This window comes from Bos javanicus, chromosome 17, assembly GCF_032452875.1.
Source record: "Bos javanicus breed banteng chromosome 17, ARS-OSU_banteng_1.0, whole genome shotgun sequence".
NCBI lineage: Eukaryota > Metazoa > Chordata > Mammalia > Artiodactyla > Bovidae > Bos > Bos javanicus.
The window spans coordinates 29579834-29595778 of record NC_083884.1 but is presented as its reverse complement, the minus strand read 5'-3'; the positions used below and the strand labels follow the sequence as shown (position 1 = coordinate 29595778).

The following is a 15945-nucleotide window of genomic DNA, read 5'->3' as shown; positions in this document are numbered from 1 at the left end:
GCATAGAATCAGTGTTGAGGGTTCATGTATTCTTTTACCCCTTTTTTTCTCATCTATTTACTCAGCACACTTTCATTTTTGTTGCCTGATGTTTTGGGAGTGGGGATAGTCAGAAAAAAAAATGTTAAAGGCTGAATGGTAAGTGTAGCTTATTTTTTATTTTTATTTTTTGCAGGGGAATGAGTGAAATAAATTTCCCTGGAATGTGGAAGAGTTGCAGTCTTCAAAGGCAAGAAGACCAAGAATGAGAGATAGGAGGGATGGCTCTCATACTGACAGGGTCTCTGCTGGGCATGTTTATGGAGTTATTTCAGTTAACAACCCTTCAGGTAGGGCCTGTTAACCCCATTTTATTACTCAGGAAGAAACTGAGGTTCAGAGAGGTTTTGTAATTTACCCCACAGTTGCATAGCTGACAACTCGTAGAGTCGGATTCAGTTCAGGGTCTGTCTGGCTATGAAGCCTGTGTCCTTTTACTTCTGCAGTAGAGTATGTGTAAAGTGAACCAAGGAAAATAGCAGTAAGTTCAGGGCAATATTAATAACAGTAATAATGATAGCATAGTGCTTTACATATGTGGTTTCTTTGAGCAGGATTAAGTGAGCACAATTAAGTGAGCACATAAACAGTACTGATAGGGTGTCTTTGTACTTCATTAGTGAAGCAGGCAAGAGAGAAAAAGGACATATACTTAAGATTTCCTTTGGTTTACTTTGCTTTCTGAAAAATAATTGAAAGACTCAATTAGTTTTGTTTTCCCACATTTATCAGATTACTATGATCCCGATGTAGGTGGATGGGTTGGTGTGAGATTTTATGAAACCAAACCTGACATATTCAGAATTCTTCCAGTGGACAAGTATGCCTTAGGGTTTGATACTCAATTTTGTAATCAGTGATCTATGTTCCGGATTATTGAATAGTATTTTCAACCTGTACCCCATTTTTTTTTCTTTTCCCTTTTGAAGCAGAATATCATATAGACTCATTTCTTTAAGGGGGGTCCATGAGAGAAGAGGGCTTCCCAGGTGGCTCAGAGGGTAAAGAATCGGCCTGGAATGCAGGACCCCAGGGTTTGACCCCTGGGTTGGGAAAACCCCCTGGAAAAGGGAATGGCAACCCACTCCAGTATTCTTGCCTGGATAATCCCATGGAGCCTGGTGGACTACATTCCATGGGGTCCCAAAGAGTTGGACATGACTGAGCGGCTAACACTTTCATGAGAGAAGCGTGTTAATCTCCACTCCTTTTTTACACATAAATACCCCAGAATTAATCTGACTAATTTCATGTTAGTCTGCAGCTCCAGTTTTAGCATTAGGCTCAATTCTCCCTATTTGGAAGACAATGTCCCGTTCTGTAACACAGTGTAACATAACGGTGGTGTCAACTCACAAATAATTAGTTTCCTAATGAATTGATGCTTATTTGGAATTATCATTTCGATACAAACTTAGGTAAAGATGTGTTCCGGCTCCCAAACTGGATTTTCTATATTTAAAAATGTCATAATAATCCGCAGCTCCCCAAAAACTGTTACTACCAAAGAACTATTTATTTTTCCATTCAATCTAAAAATAAAACCTCTCACCCAAACTACATTCCTTAATAGCCACAGTTTAATCTACATAATTTTAAAGTAATTTGAAAGAATCCTTTTCTAGTGCAGTGATGTCAAACAAGAGTTGAGACTGGGAGAGTCTGAAAGGGATAATTTAAAAGGCCACCACCCTGGAGGTGTCTTGGAGACACTTCAAGAAAGTCTAGGCTCACAAGAGAGGTGAAGGAAGAGATTTTAAAAGCTGAAGCATGCGGCTGTTTGCAAGCCCCTGCTGACACAGGCCGAGCCTGCTACAGCGAGGGCCGCGAAGAGTTAACGAGGGACAGAGCCCCCCGCACCGCGGTTCCCGGCGAGCTCCCTCCGCCCTCCCATCCCCACCCTCTCGTTTTGGCAAGGGATTAAAGTGCTCCCCCCTGTGGCAGCAGTGACCCAGAAATGAGTTTGATTCACACAGTCCTTCCTCCATAACAAGCCAAACGCCCGTCCGAGAGTGCCTCCCTGCGCGAGCGCCGGGTGTGTGCGCGCCGGCGAGAGCAGGGGCCCGCCCGGCTCCCCGCCCGCCACTCCGTCCGCCAGCCCGCCACGGCCCGAACTCATGCGGCGCGGAGCGAGCGGCGAGGAGCCCAGCGCCGCGGCCGAACCCCTCCGCAGCAGGTACGCGCGCGGGCCGCGGGGGGCGCGCGGGGAGGGCGCGCCGACCGAGAGTCCGCGCGTGTCCGCGTGTGGGTCCGTGTGCGCGTCCCGATTCCGCGGCGGCGGCAGCGGCGGCGGCTGCAGGACGAGCCGAGAGGCTCAGCCATATTTGATGGTTTTGTTGCTTTGCTCGGGAGTTCTCGGGAGTAATTTAATGCCGAAGGTCGCTGCCTAGTGGAAATAATATAGTACGTCATTAATATGGCGCCAAAAGATTGGGTTCTCGATATGTAGCGAAGGAGGGAGGGCCGGCAGCCGCCGAGCGCAGCGTTACTATCCCACCAGTAACTTGGGCATTGCCGGGGCGGGGGCCAGAGGAGGAGGAGGAGAGGATGATTTTTGGATCCTGAGAATTGATGTGTGTTGGATCAGTAAGTTTTATTATGATTATTTTTCAGTTTTGGGGGCTGAAGACTTAAGAGCTTTTTCTTTTGGATTAGCGAAGAACATGCGGTTTTCAGGCGAATCATCAATTAAAACGCGTTCAGGAGTAGAAACCCAGTTTAGTTGGCTTTAGTTATAGAATTTTTTAAACAGCTAAAGTGCATTAGGTTGCATGGAAGTGAAAAGCATAATAGCAACTTGTTAGACAGATGGCAATGGCAGAACAAGGTCCGGGTACATATATGAATCCAGAGTGTGTGTGACCGTGGTGGTGGTGGTGCGGGGGAAGGGACGACGACTGTATAGTCAAAACATAGGTGTGGGTATAGGTACATCTGTGTAGGGTAGCTGCAGCCCTATCTCTTATCACCGCGTCACCACATGTCCAAAATATTCATTGCATCAATTCAAGGACAGTGAGGGAGGGGTGGGGGGGCGGTGCAGGGACAGTTTAGCAATTAGGTTCTTCCCAATTGGGTTTCCAGTGAACGGACCTTTTACTTATAGTGAGACTGCCTGTGAAGTGTAAAACCCTTTATCGGTGAAATTAAGAAGGAGTTGCATTGGTAGACCAAACTACCGATTAACCATGAACTTAAAACGGATTGCAAATTGCAACCTTTTGGCACCGTCTGCAAATTGTGAGGATGGTGTCGTGTCGCTTGGTCCGCCTGAAAACGTGCAGTGTGCACCCCGGGACTGCAAGTTGCGAAGCCCTTCAAGTGCACGTGTCCTGTGCCTGTGAGTGTGTATTTGTGAGTTGGGGGCTGTTGTTCTGTAGCCAGCAGGCTTTCCGGGTTGTTGGCGCTGGCTTGCAAATGCGGGAGAGGGATGGAATGTGGAATGTTGACCGGGGAACCGAATCCTGTCGGAACGGTCCCATTTGCTAGAGAAATTCGATCCCTTCCACCTCCTTCCCGCTCCCCCCGCCCGCCTGCGGGCAGGAGGCGGGGCCGAGGACGCGGCTGCTGCTCAAAGTGGCGGAGCGCGGCGGCGGGAGGCAGGTGCACGGCACCCGCCAGTGGGGGTGCCTCAACTTCCGCGGGCGTTTAAATAGCAGCCTCTCTCCCCTCCCACCGGTAATAGGTGACCTGGCGGCCGAGGGCGGTGGGGGGGAAAGGGACGGGGTAGACCCGGGAGCAAACCTCCGCGGCACGTGGGCAGGTGCTGGGTGGCCCCGGGGCCAACTTTTGTGGCCCGCCTCTGGCTCTGGAGGAGAGGCGGCTCCTTGTGGAAATGGGGACGGGCGGGCGGCGGCCGAGGCACTGCTTTCTCAGCCGCGCCGGAGCGTCACCTAACGGTCCCAGCAGCGTTGCCGGGGCCCGGGGTGGGGGGTTTCGGGGGCGGGGACGCCTGGCCTACCGCGCCCGCGTCGCGGGAGCCCCGCACAAAGCCCGCGGCGCGGGGGCGGCCACCGCGCTCACGCCCGGGGAACGGCCCGAAGCCCGTCGCCGTCCCCGCGTTGATTCCGGCGGGCGGCCGCAGGCGTTTGTTTGTTGGTTCCGCGCCGCCTTCCTCGCCGGATGGCTTCCTGTGACAGAGGTGATACACAGTTTCCAGAACTGTCTGGGGGCGGGAGCGGGAGCCGAGTCCTCTCCGAGCTGCTCGCCGTCACCGCTGCTCCCGCTCCCATCTCACAGCCGTTTCTCGCCGGCGCGCCCGCCCCACTCTGAAGGTGCCGCCCGGGAGGGACTCGGGGAGGGGGGGACGGCGCGGCCGTTTCCAGCGGCGCAAGTGGCTTCTAGACGCGAGGGAGCGTTTGATTTGCAACTGGGGCCGAGCGGATTGGTGCAGCTGGCGGCGGCGGGGCGGGAGGAGCGGCGGCGGCGGCGGCGGGGGGGTGGCCACTTTCAAACGGAGAGGGCGGCGGCGGCGGGGACTCGCTGCGGAGGGAGCGGGGCTTGATTGCGCCACGAGAAGGTGTCATCACTGCACCGGGGCTAATTCCGGCGGAGGTGCCGGGAGTTACTTTCCCCTCCTCCCGCGCTGTTGTTTCTGTCGCCTTGGGAGGAGGGGGAGGAGGAGGAGGCGGCGATGAGGGAGAGAGGGAGGGGGCGGCGCCGCTGCGCGAAGCCGCGGCTCTGCGCACAGCCCGGCGGGCGCCGTGCGGTGCTTTCTCCGGTGCGGGGCGGCGGCCCAGTTCTCCCCGCCCCGGGATCCCCGCCTTCCTGGGGTCCTCAGCTTTCTCTGTCCTGCCCCCCTTCCCCCCTCACGGGCTCTGCATCCCAGAGTCCTCCGCCCCCGGCTCTCCTCGCCCCGGGCCCCCCTCCCCGGGCGCCCCTCCCCGGTTGTACCCCCCTCTCCCCGCCCCGGCTTTTCCACCCTGGGCTCTCCTCCCCGGCGCGCGGGGGCGGCCGTAGTCCCGGCACCCGGTGAATGCAGCGAGCAAACAAAAAAGCGGGCGATTTAAACGTGCCTTCGAAACCCGTTAGGAATGCATCGTCACCACGAGACCGTTTAAAAGCAGCTTTGGCTGGTTTTCTAGTAACTAGGAGGCAGGCGCCCCACCTCGCTTCGGCGGGGTGAGGGTCTGTCGCCTTCTATTTACCACAGCTGAGGGGGAATTTAAATTTTCTCTTTGTAAAGTGATAGCTGCAGTTGAATGACTTAAGACGGCTACGTTTTTAGGAAATTGAGAGAGAATCTAAAGTTTCCATTAATGGAAATACTTAGGGGCTCCTTTCCCAAAGGTTTTTATTAGGTGAACTATTTTTCCTTTTTAGAAAACCCGCTGTGAACGGCTAGCTCTCTAGTTACTTGTACCTCAAGGCTAATAACTTTCAAAGTTAATGAACTAGTTTTGAGATACAGAGAAATTACTTCCCTGGAAGCTGGTTTAGGTAGTGATCCACCAGTGGTTAGAGATTAGGAAGTTGTGTTTGACCAGATCGCCGCTAATCAAGATTTAATCACTTTTAGCTGGAGAAAAGGAGCGTTCAGTGTAACTATACTTACACTGACAACACTTTTGATAAAATAATTTATTGTAGTAGAGTGGGCAACACATACTGGACAGATAAAGTGCGTGTTCTGTGTGTGACACTTGCTAGCAAATACCTTCACCCGAGAATTCTTAATGCCCTTTTGTCCCAACGATTTTAGTCTCATCTAATGCCACTTTTAAATCAGATTGACCTTGGTTATTTTGTTTTCTCCCTTAAGTTTATGTGTTTTTTATACGTTATTTGATGAGTTGGCATACATACCTCCTCCTTACAGCAGCCAGAGATAAAAGGAGTTGCCTGAACTTGCAGTAGAATTTGAACTTGATTCCATCTTAAGGTCATAGGCTGCTTTCTAAGAAGAAAATTTGAGTGGGTTGTAACAGAGATTTTTAACTTTTACAAAGGTGGATGTATGTTCATTTAGAAAGAACAAGATTCCCCACCCCCTACAAGTTGCTCCTCCATCACCAGACAGGTTTTCAGCCTATAAGTGAATACTTTGGTTTCCTATTGCAGAGGTTGAAAGAGTAGCTATAAAGGGAAAATAGTGAGAAATGATGAGTGTGTGAAAAGTGGAAACAGGAGAAAAAACTTTTTGAAGTTTAAGGACATGTTGTATTTTAGAATGAACAGTTGCTTAGCCCAGAGACTTTGGGTAGAAGGATTAACTAAAAAAGCAAACAAAACTTGGAGGACTTGGTGAGAATACAAACACATCTCCATGTGTTTCACCTTCATAAATAATTGATTTTTTACTTCAAAGAGCCCTTAGTGGCTTAAAGTATTGTTACAGAAATGGTGTTATTTTACATGTACATGTTTTCAACTAGAGAAGCACATATAAAAACACATTCCTATCACCTAGAAATCATCATTTTATCATTTTCCAGGTAATTGTGTATACATATGTATAATGACTCATACTGTCTGTACAGTTGTGTAAGGAGTGTTTTTTCCTCCGGTTAGCTAGCTTGTCTATTTGGGATACATTCAGATTTTCTTCCTTGGCCTCCAAATATAACAGCAGCTTTGTCTAAAACACTGTCCAATCAAAGATCATTGCATCTCGTTATTTCCTGTAAGTAGACACTAATCTGTAGTAACTTTTTGACAGAACCTATGACATTGAGGAGGCATGTCTTCGGAGTTAATCATGACTGGATTTGAAAAAGTTAGAATTTAAGTAGCATTTTTTTGTATGTAATTTAGAGTCTTCAGTTTGAAGATTATTTGAAAACTGTTTTAGAGAAATTTGCCTGATGTATTTATCTGCACACTTGCTGAGAAAAAAAAAAATTAACTGTGTTTCAGTACTGAGGTGGTTAGAACAGCAAACATCTAGACATCAGACACGGACCAAGTCTTGTATTTTTAGGCATTGTCAGGAGTGAGGAGGAGACAGATGACTCTCACAGTTCTGCTTGCTTGCTTCCTTTCTGTTGGTGAAGCTCTTTCCTCAGTAATACGGGGCACCTGTTACACTATTACAGTTCATGGTCTGTCAGAATTTGCGTTGTATGCCCAGTTTTCCTACATGGTTAATAAAACAAGACATTCTCTAGAGGAAAATATAACACTTTTGTCAATATCTTGCTGCTTATTTGGATTGGCATTGAAATGCTTGACTTAATTGGTCAAACAGTGGGAGTTATACCAATGTTAAACTTCTTTGTCTCTGTTCAAGCCTGTGATAGTTAGAACACTGTTGCCTTGTTTAACAGTAAATTAAAAAAAAAAAAAATTCAAATAAAGGCTGACTTTGCTTGGAGTTGTTAGTTTCTTGGATTGTATCAGAAGCCTGATAGGAACCTTAATTGGCAAAGTTTTAGTTCCTGAGTCAGTAGGTTGTTTCCTTTAAAGTTTTAGTGTTCAGCTGGTTTTCTCTGTATTAAGATCTTGTTCAGTCATTAAGCTGTGTCCTACTCTTTGCGACTTCATGGACAGCAGCATGCCTGGCTTCCTTGTCCTTCACTGTCTCCCAGAGTTTGCTCGAACTCATGTCCATTGAGTCGGATGTTGCCATCCAACCATCTCATTCTCTGTCACCGCCTTCTCTTCCTGCCTTCAATCTTTCCCAGCATAAATGTCTTTTCCAGTGAGTCGGCTCTTCTCATCAGGTGGCCAAAGTATTGGAGCTTCAGCATCAGTCCTTCCAGGGAATATTCAGGGTTGATTTCCTTTAGGATTGACTGACTGATCTTCTTGCTGTCCACGGGACCGTCAGATGTCTCCCTCAGCATCAGAATTCAAAAGCATTGTAAAAGCATTGTATCTGACTCTTTGCAACCCGCCAGGCTCCTTTCTCCATGGAATTCTCCAGGCAAGAATACTGGAATGGGTAGCCATTCTCTTCTCCAGGGGATCTTCCTGCCCCAGAGATTGAACCCAGGTCTCCTGCATTTCAGGCAGATTCTTTACTGTCTGAGCCACCAGGGATGCCCATTTGAAGACCTGGCAGCACTTTATTTGGTAACGTATTTAAAATTTGGACAGTTGATATGTTTATTATATGTAGTATATAAAATTTCAAAAAGTTGAGACAATTGAGAGTCTTGCTATTTGCTTGGTGAAAGTGAATGGGAAAGTCGCTCAGTCATGTCTGACTCTGTGACCCTATGGACTGTACAGTCCATGGAATTCTCCAGGCCGGAATACTGGAGTGGGTAGCCTTTCCCTTCTCCAGGGGATCTTCCTAACCCCGGGACCAAACCCAGGTCTCCCGCATTGCAAGCATATTCTTTACCAGCTGAGCCACCAGGGAAGCCCAGGAATATTGGAGCGAGTAGCCTATCCCTTCTCCAGCGGGTCTTCTGACCCAGGAATTGAACCCAGGTCCTCCTGCATTGCAGGTGGATAGAAGCCTATTTGCTTGGTGTGTTTATACAAAAAATATTGATAGGTGATTGTGAGGGATTTATATTTTGGTATTTTCACAGATGGTTGGCTCTGATGGAATAAGTAAACTCTGCATTCCTAATAAATGGGAGAGTGCTCCTGGAGCCCCTTTTTGCCTTTCAGTTGAAGTGGCATCTTGTTAAGTTTAGGCAGGGCTGAGTGTCGTGGAACAGAGAGAAAATTTAGTCTAAGAGAATGTTGATTGTGACTCTGGCCATGTTATTGTGGCTTGGCCTTATCTAGCCTAGACTTTGAAAGTTTATTCAGGATGTCTTCCTTACCTGAAAGCAACAAAAATAGGAAGAGTCTGGGTATTTCCATTTTTGAGTCCTTGGTTACCTCTAGACTAGTGGTGTATTACGTGCCCTTAACAGGTGTTCAAGGACCAAGGTTTTAATGAATGCTCTAAAACAAGTTACGTGTTTACTTTTTTTGCTTTTGGTTCTTCAGGTAGAGTTAAAGACTGTTAAGGTGATTGAGGGCAGTTGAAGTAAGTTCATTTCTTTAAACTTCGGTTCTTTCGGGCTGATTTGTTGAAGGAATTAAATCACAGTTTTCTCTTGTTTTGAAAGCACTTCCAGCTGGCAATAATATATAGTTTTTAATACTGATCTGCACAGGATCAGACATTTAATAATGTCTGCACAGGAGATTTTATTAATTTGAAAATTCATGACAGCTTCTAAGACAGTTTCTAAGCAGTTATTTTAAGTGAAGGTTTCACTGGGGAGAGTCCAAACTGAAGAATAAGATGAACATTTTTTTCTTTTATTCCTTTCTCCAGAGTAAGCAGCAAGAATTGGCAAGGTTAACAAGTTGCTGGAGTTGGAGCTGCCTGGTTTGCGTTTGTTTAGCACAAAGTACACTTAACATGATTTAAGATTTTTCTTGATTAGTCATGGTCATTTTTATGACCATCAGTTATTTCAGTGTTGAAATAAAAAGATGCACTTTAGATGTGTAGGCTGAGTACTTGTGACTTGTAACTTTTTTAAGGTCAAGGACACTTGAGATCCAAAACCTGTGGGAACCTCTCCAGCAGAAAAAGTGAGTTACTCAAAAATTTGCATGTCATTTCAGGGTCTGGATGAATACTTTTAAGTGCATCCTTGGATTTCAATTTGGCATTTAAATTCTGGTGACTTCTTTTTATGATTTCTCTCTGATCCTTTTATATCACTGTTAAACCACACATTATAGTTAAAATGCCTGTCTAGAACAGTCATTTTTCTGCTTATTGGTTACTGGCTTGAAAATCAGATAAGTTTATTAGTTGTTATAACTTAGTGTACACTGGCCCCAAGAAGGAGCCTCAGGGGTTTTCCTGTGAGAAGAATTCACAAGTTTCTAGACATGGCTTTAATTTAAGTTGGCTTAGAACACCACCCTCCTACCCCGCCCTTTTACCCCCTTACTGCTAGTCTGTTGATCAGTAGCAGAGATCAGTAAACTGTTTTAGTAAAGGGGCCAGATAGCAAATGTTTTAGGCTCTGTGGGCCTGATAGTCCCTATTACAGCTGTTCAACTCTGCCATCCTAAATGCGAAAGCAATCAGTGGACAAAAAGTAAATGAACAAATGTGACTGTGTCCCAATAAAACTTTATTTACAGATAGTGAAATTTGAATTTGGGATAATTTTCAGGTGTTCTGAAATGTGATTCCCTCTCCCAAACCATTTACATACATAAAAACCATTCTTATGTATTGAGCAACAGCAGGTTGTAGACCCCTAATTTATAATGACACAGCCATACCTATATATATATATTGAAAACCTGTACTGTAGTATGCATACCTGTAGAACAGTGTATACCTGTAGTGTAGGATGTGCATGCATGCGTGCTGAGTCTCTTCAGTCATTTCTGACATTTGTGACCCTATGGACCTTAGCCCGCCTGGCTCCTTTGACTGGGTTGCTGTGCCCTCCTGCAGGGGAGTTTTCTGACCCAGGGATCAAACCAGTGTATCTTACAGCTCCTGCATTGGCAGGTGGGTTCTTTGCCACTAGTGCCGCCTGGGAAGCCTGTAGTATAGTATAGTGATACAGTTTTAGCTAGTCACCAGCTGGGACTGAATTCCGTTTCTGATAGGAACCTGAAACAAGTTGAAATCAGAAGTTTGTTTGATAAATATGAAGGCAGTTGACTCAACTCAGGGCTGTGGCTCCTAACTCTTTGGTTCCTAGATAGTCTTTGAAGGTAGGATGTGTAATACAGGACCCCATGCACCTTGCGAAACACAGCTAGGTAGTCACACCCTCCCAGGAGGCCAGGCCAAGAGGCCCTGCGTGAGGGAATATACATTATGACCTGGGACTGCATCCAGAGGGAGACGTTTCCAGAGGAGTGTGATGTCTCTCCACGTAGGGTGTGTGTCACACCAATCCGAAGTGAATACCTGCTGCTCAGAGGACACGTGGCCCTGTGATAGTGTTCAGGGAACCACTCGTGTGCAGTCTGTCCAGCTCTCCAGCAGGCAGAATGGCATTTGCAGCCATCTTCACATCAGCTTGCCAGGAAATATGTTTCAAGTTCTAAGTTAACAGACTGTTTGTTGAGTACATTTTAGTTGTCTGACCCCAGATAACATGTAGTCCATGGCCTTAATCTTCACGATAACCTCTTTCTAAATCTCAGGAGGTGTCCAGTAGCAGGAAGCCCATGGTCCCGTCACCTGGGAGGAGGATGGATGGCACAGGTCTTTGATTCAGCCTCTGGCTTTGCCCTAGACCCATCTGTGTGTCTTTGCTCTTGCTGCTTAACCTCTCCAGAACTTACTGTACGTACTTCCTTTTAAAATTAGGAAAGGTAAATTACCTCCAAAACATTTTCTGGAGATTAAGTTAGGATTTTATGTGTTTCTTTGGGGAAGATGTCCTGTAGGCACAATCCATGGCTGAGACTGTTTTCAGCTTTAGCCTCAGAGACTACATTGCAGACCTTGCTGCTAGGTTTTGAGACTGTCCTATGTTTCCGTGACTGTAGTAACAGGACTTGTACAATTGTGATGAAATGTTTGTTTTAATATATAATTCAGATGATGTGTAAATGGAGTTTTTGTTGTTAAGTGAGTCATCTAGATCTTCTAGTGTACAACATTGGAAGTCTGAATTTTTTTTTTAAACTGTATTTTAAAATTTTTTGGTGACTTAACATTGTTAGTGGTAACTGATAGTTTCTGACAACCGGCTATAATCAGGGAACAAAGTTCCTCAAAACAGCTGCATTTCAGCCTGTGCACAGTGTAATTGTCATTAGCTGGTTGAGTCTGGTTTCTGCAGAAGCTGCTTTGTATATCCTGTATAAGAACATCTGGTTTGAGCATTTAAAAATCTTTTAAAATTACCCTGTAGTCACTTTGCATTTATTGGCTTATTCTTCCAAGAGTCATATAAGGAAGTGTAGACTCCTTTCCCATCCTTATTTTGACATTGGTTCATTCAGAACTATCTCCTGCTAACACTTAGTTTTTTTTTTTTTTTTTAAGTGTTACTCTTCAGTGAAGTTTTAGAGTTTGATCTGGAGAATGTGCATGTGTATGTGTTAAAAATTAGAATTTGGTTCAAAGATCCCAGGGCTGAATGGAACACAAACGCCTCATTGCAGTGAAATGTTATATAAAAAACTATCTTTTCATATATTATGAAGAGATTGGTCTTATGTTTGTTTTCTCCAGTAATTTGTTAAAAAAGAAAAAAGTGTGAAAAGAGGACCTATAGGGCAAAATAGACTGCATCTTTCATGTGAATTTTGACACAGTGATAGCACTGTGTTAAGTGTTAAGGAGGATTCTGAGGTCACGCCTGGGCTTGTGGAAAAAAAGAATGACCTAATTTATTAACCATGCTTGCCATGGGTAGAGGAAATGGTGTGTTTGGTAACCATCTCTGGAATGTAGCCCCCCCCCCCCCCCCACCAAAAAACATAGTACTGCTCTTAAAATGGATAAGAGGTTGAGTATTTATTTGACTTTGAATTCTTTAAAGGTAGTTTAAACCCTAGTTTTCTTGTCTGAGTTAGTTTTTCTATTCTTAACTGCATATATTTTTAGTGACCTGCTGCTGGCACACTGGCTATTCTAATGTTTTGAAAACTTTCACTTTTGAATTAAATAATGAATGAGTGATAGTAGCATTTTACGGCATTATCCTATTACCTTTTCTATTTTTTTCCTCCTATGCTATTTCATCAGGTATTTTAAAACAAGATAAGCCTTTGATACCGCATCTCAGGAAGGAGGTGGAATATATGTAGTTTATTGGTAGCTGCTCATTTTAGGCTGGTGCCTGTGTGGGGCCAAGAAGCTGTGCTCCGAGGGTCTTCTATAATGTGAGGAGCAAGAAACAACGGTTCTGGATTTTTAAATCTTTACTATTACAAATAGCATAGTGCAGGATCATGGTAAAAAATTAAAATCATCTAAAATGTCATTCAGTTCAGTTCAGTCACTCAGTTGTGTCCAACTCTTTGCGACCTCATGGACTGTAGCATGCCAGGCCTCTCTGTCCATTGCCAACTCTTGGAGTTTACCCAGACTCATGTCCATCAAGTTGGTGATGCCATCCAACCATCTCATCCTCTGTCATCCCCTTCTCCTCCTGTCCTCAGTCTTTGCCATCATCAGAGTCTTTTCCAATGAGTCAGTTCTTCACATCAGGTGGCCAAAGTATTGGAGTTTCAGCTTCACCATCAGTCCTTCCAATGAATATTCAGGACTGATTTCCTTAGGATGGACTGATTGGATCTCCTTGCAGTCCACGGGACTCTCAAGAGTCTTCTCCAACACTCCAATTCAAAAGCATTAATTCTTCGGTGCTCAGCTTTCTTGATAGTCCAACTTTCACATCCAGACATGACTACTGGAAAAAACCATAGCTTTGACTAGATGGACCTTTGTTGGCAAAGTAATGTAGGTCATATGCTGTAAAAGGTCATAAATGTAAATAAAATTTCCCAACCTATTCAGTCTAGAATTCTGCAGTCACTCCAGGAATTCTGAGTAGATGGAAACGGGTAGAAGCTCAGGGTTGGAGTCCATGATGTCTCGTTGCCTATATTGTTTGGGGTGAATTCATGGAAAGAGAACAAAAATACATCCCAAATACAGATGGTTGGAATATTTTGTCATAACTGCTCTTCAGGTGCTGACTGTAATTGTCATCAATTACAGAGACCTAAGAGGGATTTAATAGATTATTTTAGGGCTCATAAACAGAGATTGGATTAATTTATAAAGAACTTAATGGTAAACTAGTGTGTTACAGCACTTGGATTTTATTAGTAACATTCACAGGGATGAATATTGCATTTATGATTATCTGGGCAGTTATTAAAATCTTCTTTCTGGTAGCGGTGGTAGGTTATTTGTTGCTAATATAAACTCTTTTTCAGCTGAATATTTTCAAGTAGATGTCTCTGCAGAGACTGTAGTAGCTTGGGCACCATGTCCTTTAAACAAATTTTGATATATGACATTATAACAGACACAGTTTTATAAGTTCTTTTTTTCTGAGTTGAAATATTTAGACAAGATTAAAGCTTTTAACACTTAAGATCTAAGCAGTTTGTCAGTTATATCAAATCTATGACTGTCTTTTTGACCAGATATAATTTTCTGGTTAAAGTGAGAAATCTGGGTTTGAGTTACAGTCACACTAGTATTTTTAAACTCTGAGCATTTGAATTTAGATAGTGTTGTTAATTTGAAAACTTTATGTCTAAGAGATTAATGTTTGCTATAAAAACTGAGATAAGAAACCAGCTGATCTTGTTCACATTCATTTATGGATAAGAGATTACTTTGAAGTATAGGTCATTATTATATTTGGGTATTTTATTTGGGGTAATATATAGTCATTGAATGGAGAAGGAAATGGCAACCCACTCCAGTATTCTTGCCTGGAGAATCCCGTGGATGGAGGAGCCTGGTGGGCTACAGTCCACAGGATCGCAAAGAGTCAGACGCGACACAGTGACTTCATTTTCACTTTTACTTTCATACTCATTGAAGATAAGCAAGAAGATCTATTAAGAAACTATGAGTCTTTCTTTATGGGGGAAGTATTAATAGTCTATGACCAGTGACTAAGGGAACAAATCATGTTGCATAGTGTTGAAAAATAATATTTGAATGTCTGAACTTAGCAAATAGAGCCACCTCATTACAAAATCTTTTGTCTTTATGTAAGACTTCTTGGTGTCTGAAAGTCCGTTCTTTAATGTATGTTTTTATATTATACATATGCTAAATATATTTTAAAATATAGTACATTTAAATATTAGATTATTAACTTTGACAGAGCATGGAAGGACACCTTATAAATTTGAAAATAAATAGAAGTTACTCCAGTTAAAGGTCAATTAGATATTAAAGTGAAGTGTCTCAAATTCTATAAAGCTGAGTTGAACATGGGATAGAGTTTACATACAGGAACTCGTTCATCCGTCCTGCATTGCGTGGGTGTGTTCAGTCACTCGGTCGTGTCCGACTCGTTGTGGCCCCATGGACTGTAGCCCACCAGGGTCCTCTGTCTGTGGGATCTTCCAGCAAGAATACTGGAGTGGGTTGCCATCTCCTACTCCAGGGGATCTTCCTGACCAAGGGATCGAGCTCAAGTCTCTTGACTCCTGCGTTGACGGGTGGATTCTTTACCACTAGTGCCACCTGGGAAGCCCCGTTCATCCACTGCATTAGTTATGTATTAAGTGATACACAGAGAAGGAATATGTAGGAGGTCTTTGAGTACTTTCTAGAACTTCTTGAGAGTGAAATAAATAAGAATGAAAACATACTGGACAAAATCGATACTTTGAATGAAAAAAATAGCCTTTCTGCATATAAACCATAAGCAATGAAAATCACTAGGGTGCAATCCTTAATATAGCCGTAGTGTTTATGGCCTGATAAATGGTGCCTGTTCCACCACAGAATAATTCTAATAACTGGACAGTTCCTCAAATCTGTCTTTTTCTCAGGTGTAGCACTGAATAAACATCCTGAAATTCTTAATCATCTTATTCTTTTGTAAAAGTTCTTCTTTCTGTCCTCCAGGGTCATTTCTCATTCTTTCTTGGCTAGAGTCACATACCAGTCATGCCTCCCTGTTACCACACCCAGGTCACTAAATTTGTTCCCTTGCAAATTCCTGAACCACTTGGGGATGGGTTCCTTCAGCTAAGGGCTGCTCTTAGTGCTTGCCAATTCCCCACTCTAATTTCAGTCCAAGGAAAACAAATTTGAAGGTTTTGAGGCAGCTTGCTGTCTCATGTACATATCCTGTGAAAGTGTTAGTTGCTCAATCATGTCTGACTCTTTGCAGCCCTGTGGACTGTAACCTGCCAGGGTCCTCCATACCAGGCAAGAATGCTAGAGTTGGTTGCCATTTCCTTCTCTGGGAAATCTTCCTGACCCAGGGATTGAACCCAAGTCTTCATAACAGTTACCACACTGCAGCTAGTTATCTAGAT

At 44.3% G+C, this 15945-nt stretch overlaps 1 protein-coding gene across 6 annotated transcripts in view; it reads left to right on the top strand.

Moving 5' to 3' along the window:
• Positions 1-1993: 1993 nt before the first annotated feature.
• JADE1 (jade family PHD finger 1) overlaps positions 1994-15945 on the top strand; it is a 56464-nt gene continuing 42512 nt past the window's right edge. Inside the window, exon 1 of one of the 6 annotated variants that reach the window (XM_061384191.1) lies at positions 1994-2215. Coding sequence is in view for 1 of the 6 variants with exons in the window: in XM_061384190.1 (XP_061240174.1) it covers positions 4162-4180 (19 nt within the window). In the remaining 5 variants the exon portion in view is untranslated. The other 5 variants (XM_061384192.1, XM_061384193.1, XM_061384194.1 and 2 more) reach the window with 5 other exon arrangements.